This window comes from Arvicanthis niloticus, chromosome 3, assembly GCF_011762505.2.
Source record: "Arvicanthis niloticus isolate mArvNil1 chromosome 3, mArvNil1.pat.X, whole genome shotgun sequence".
Classification (NCBI taxonomy): domain Eukaryota; kingdom Metazoa; phylum Chordata; class Mammalia; order Rodentia; family Muridae; genus Arvicanthis; species Arvicanthis niloticus.
Window position 1 is genome coordinate 109,327,901 of NC_047660.1, and position 4,396 is coordinate 109,332,296.

General features: G+C 42.4%; 1 protein-coding gene across 4 annotated transcripts in view; it reads left to right on the top strand.

Moving 5' to 3' along the window:
* Usp37 (ubiquitin specific peptidase 37) overlaps positions 1-4,075 on the top strand; it is a 107,826-nt gene extending 103,751 nt beyond the window's left edge. For all 4 annotated transcript variants that reach the window (XM_076931669.1, XM_076931668.1, XM_034497371.2 and 1 more), the window contains one exon: positions 17-4,075. In XM_076931669.1, the coding sequence (XP_076787784.1) occupies positions 17-104 (88 nt within the window). In that variant the 3' untranslated portion in view covers positions 105-4,075. The remainder of the gene's footprint in view (positions 1-16) is intronic.
* Positions 4,076-4,396: the final 321 nt, after the last annotated feature.

Consider the following 4,396-nt stretch of genomic DNA (forward strand, 5'->3'; position numbering starts at 1 on the left):
TGGTTTGTTTTTTAAGGGAGATCTTTGATGAGTTGCTGGAAACAGAAAAAAACTCTCAGGCGCTTAACATGGAGGTGGGGAGAGCTGCCCGTCAGGCCTCGTGAGGAGAGCTCGGGCAGCAAGAGCTGCACGTCTGTCACTGCCACCCTCCTCACCGTCCTCTGCCCGAAGAGAATTGGGAATTCTACTTGATGCAGGAGCAACAGCAGCTCAGGGCCAAACCAAAAGAAACTTCAGTCATGTGCAATGCTCCATGCTGTTTATGGAAACCTTGGTCTCATCTATAGCTGATGATCCTTTTTCTCATACGAGAGTGCCGCTTCCTTTTGTCTTCGGAGTGACTCCATGCTGTAAATATATGTCCATACCCACACACATAGAGCGAATGAGTGGAGTCTTAAAGAGCTAGGAGGAGCACCAGAAGTAGTGGGCCTGCTCACAGTGGATGTGCAGCTGTTTGCCAGAGAAATCAGTGTCCAAGCACATTCATCTGGGGAGGTGTGATGATGCACGTAGCGCTTGGCTTTTGGGGGTTTTGTTTTGTTTGTTTGCTTGTTTTGTTTTGTTTTGTTTTTTTCTTTTTAAGTGGCTTCACTCAAGTCCAACCTTTTATGTTTGTTTTAAGTAAAGCTCACTGGAAAGCTAGTTACACTAAAAACAGTTTATTTTCCTTGCAAGAGGCATTTCTGTAGCCTAATTTTTGAGGGTTTTTTTTTTCTTTTGGTTTTTTTTTTGTTGTTTTGTTTTTTTTTTTTTTTTTTTTTTTAAGACTCTCATGATGTTTACATGTAGTTTCCAAAAAATGGATTGTTGGTGCTTCGGAATGCTACTGTCCCACACTTGCTGTTTATTATGCCCTTGGCATTTTCTCTCAGATGCTTCCACACAGTGTGCTCAGTACTCTTCCATGGTGTGGTGGTGGCGAAGCTAGATGCTTATGTTTTCTTCTGTATCATTTTCCCATGGAATAGGCATGACCCCAATGGATTACAACCTCAATTATAAAAGGTTCCAAGACAGCTTAAACTGGGACTCTCCGACAGGAATGCTTAGGGCAGGGAAGAATGCTAGTCTCTGTCTGCAGGCAGAGAGAGCAAGGGCATGCTACTTTTTACAGTGCAGACTCTGAACCACTAAAGCTAAAAGCTAAACACTGTGTTGCAAGGGTGAAAATAAGTAGCGGGAGGGGATTGGGAGAAGAGTTGTCAGTGACTCCAGGAGCTGTCAATCAAAGGTGCCTAGACCATCTCTGACTTGTTAGTGCCTGAGTGAGACCAAGTGTCAGTGCAGTGGCAAGTGCTACATGAGTGACTCTGTCCACATGACCTGCCTGGTAAGCAGCTGATGAAACCATAGAATGAGCCTGAGGGAGTTGTCAGCTCCTGTGTCAATAGGATTGCAAAGACCTTAACAAAATGAAGCCTGCATTCTTTTTGTTTCCCCTATTTTTTCTTACTTTTATTCATGGGAGGGTTGCTGTGAGTTCTGAGTTAGGTATAACCATATTAGATTTTCAGGGGATGTTAAAACCCATCATTGAAGATGCAACATCTTTTCTGGAAGAGTGTATTCAGAGAGCTCCAGCCTGACTCTTAGAACCTGGGTATAATCTCACATAGTCACCTCTTCTAGAGCTCTGAATCGCTGACGTGTGCCTCGGTGCTTTGACTACTGATAAACTCTCTGACTCCTACCATCGACCAGTACACATTATTATAGTGAATGTTCCAAAGTGGCACGGGTAGGATATGCAGCAGTTTACAGCAGAGAAAAATATTTGTTTTTAAAACTAACTTTAAATTGTGTTGTTTCACTTGTAGCAGGAGCCTCATCTTGTCTTGTTTTGCTTGAAAGTGACTGGTTATCTTGAGTGGGGTGATGATCGTGTGCTTTAGGAAGTTCTCTCTTGTCTCTGCACTGGAGAACTTCAAGCTGTTGAAATGATGAAGTTTATTTAAAAAAAAAAAAGGGGGGGGGGAGCTCTGCGCTGTGGCATGGAGGACAGCAGACATGATGCCCTGAGCCTAGACTGCCTCCTGGGCCTTTGAGCCTGATGACAGCAGACATGATGCCCTGAGCCTAGACTGCCTCCTGGGCCTTTGATGCCCTGAGCCTAGACTGCCTCCTGGGCCTTTGTCGTAGAAGGCTGCTCACTCAGCACAGAGTCTGATCTGTTTTGACTCTCATGTCTTGGGCAGGACTTCTTAGATACAAATAGGTTACTCCTTGCAAATTTAGGACTTGAATTTTATGTCCAGTCCATATGATGACCTGTCAGCCTCCCTGCTCCCTTCTTTCTTTAACTTGACCGCTTGACTCCAAATGGCAGTCTCACCTAGACTGTATTGATAGGGTACTGGATGGTCTAAGGTGGCTGTTTTAAAATTATGAGTAAATAATATATTCCTTTTTTTAAATACTGTGATCAAAGAATTAGGGGATAGAACAGTTAACATGTTGGGCTAGGAAGGGACAAATTATTAGATAGGAACAGAGGGTGTCTGTTCCCTTCAGTCGGCATAATAACCTTCCTATGTAAAATGCCAAATGTATGGTTATGTTACTTTAAATGACTGAACTGGAATTTTATAGTAATTAGTACTCTATGCAGTCTTCTCATCTTAGCCAAAACTGGAAGAGAAAATAAACTAAAAAGTTGATTTCCCACCCCCACCCACTGTGTGTTATGCAGAGTTAAAAAGCTGTGTGTGAATGTTTATTTTAGTAGCCAAGACTATCATTTAGGTCTGTGGGGAGGCTGTGTTCTTGTTTCATAGGAATAGATATGTACACACACTCATAAGCTTTGTCCCAGCAGGAAGAATAAGTAAATCCATGAATTGTTTATTTTCTGATTCCAAATTGGTTTCTTACTTTCTATGGTCCGGTTTAACCTAAACAGCTCAGTAGTAGCAGACACAGCAAATGTAGATGTATGTACATTTTAAGATGTAATACTTACAAATCAGTTAACTCTGGGTGCAAATATTGAACTTCACATTTTTTATCTTTCTTCTAGATTAAGTATAAACCTTAGGGGAAGCTCTGATAGTTCAAACCTCAGCACAGTGACTGAGTTTTTCCCTCCACACCGCAGTTGCTGTGGCGTGCACAGACCCACAATGCAGATCTCTTAACTACATCTAAGTTCATGGGAACCTTGTATATATAGGGACACTTTCAGAAACTTTTCAGAAACAGCCCAGCACATGAAAGTTGCATAAAAGTGTCCACTCTTCTGCCTTCTAAGATCTTTGTGATGCATTACTTAAAATTCTGTCTATATTGTCTTACCATCTGGAGAACTATTTTATTGAAAAACTCTAGTTTCTTGGCCATGGGAGTTTTGTAACAGGGGTACTCTTATGTCGCCACAGTAGACTCCTTGGTGATTTGCTTTAGTTACTAGATCTGAGCAGTCTCTCATTTGTACAAGATTAGTAAACTGTATCCTTTCCATGGGTGCTGTACATCTAAGGTCTGGAGGTTTTAATTATAGGTGTGCCCATATGAGTACGCATTTAGTGACAGTGGACTTAAAGTTACAGACAGGAGATAGTCCTCAGGCCTAAGGGGAAGCTGGATGAGGGTCAGTCAAGATCAGGTGTATCCAGCCAGATCAAGAACAAAGGCCAGTTGTCTGAACTAGTCAGTTGGAATGAGTGGGCAGGAGGAAGACCGTTGTAGCCTGTGGACCTGTCCCCTTGCTTCCTTTCCTCTTCACATTTCCTAGACACCCTCCCTGGCCTCTTGGGGGAGGGGAGTTCATGCCTTGGGGGAAAGCAGAAGTGAGGTTCCTGCACTTTGCTGATAGAGCAGCTCCCAGGTTTGCTGGCAGCTTCGGCCACAGTATTTGTTAAGTGGCTTTTTTCCTTTGTGTTCAGAGTGACTTTAGTTCTGATTAATGATGTTTGTGTGGAACGGCGCTTTATCTGTGTTTTAGCAGAACTGTTCCTCTATCCTTTAAGGGGGTTCCCTGCTTTTGTTTTCTTTTTAAATTATACAGATTTTTGGTTTTTTGGTATGTATGTATGTATGTATGTGAGAGACATTAAAGCCTTTATTAACCTCATAATAGTTTGACTTATTTCTTTAAAGGGACAATGTTCCTGGGGATAACCAGTTTTAAGAGAAGATCATCTTCTGTTGGCTTCTGATTGGACTTCACATAGCAAACCCATGTTCCTGGTGTTGTTATTTGAGGAGTCTGAAGCTTTGCAAAGGCTTCTGGTTACAGCTTGTAAGCCCAGCCTTGGTCTTAGGTTTCCCTTTTCTTTGAGTATGGAGGACAATGAGATAACACCTGATTGCGTGAAGGTGCTAGAAGAAACTCCAGATGCTAATGTCTCCTGGAGTGCTTGGTTGTTCATCTAAGGAAAGAAAACTAGAACAAGAC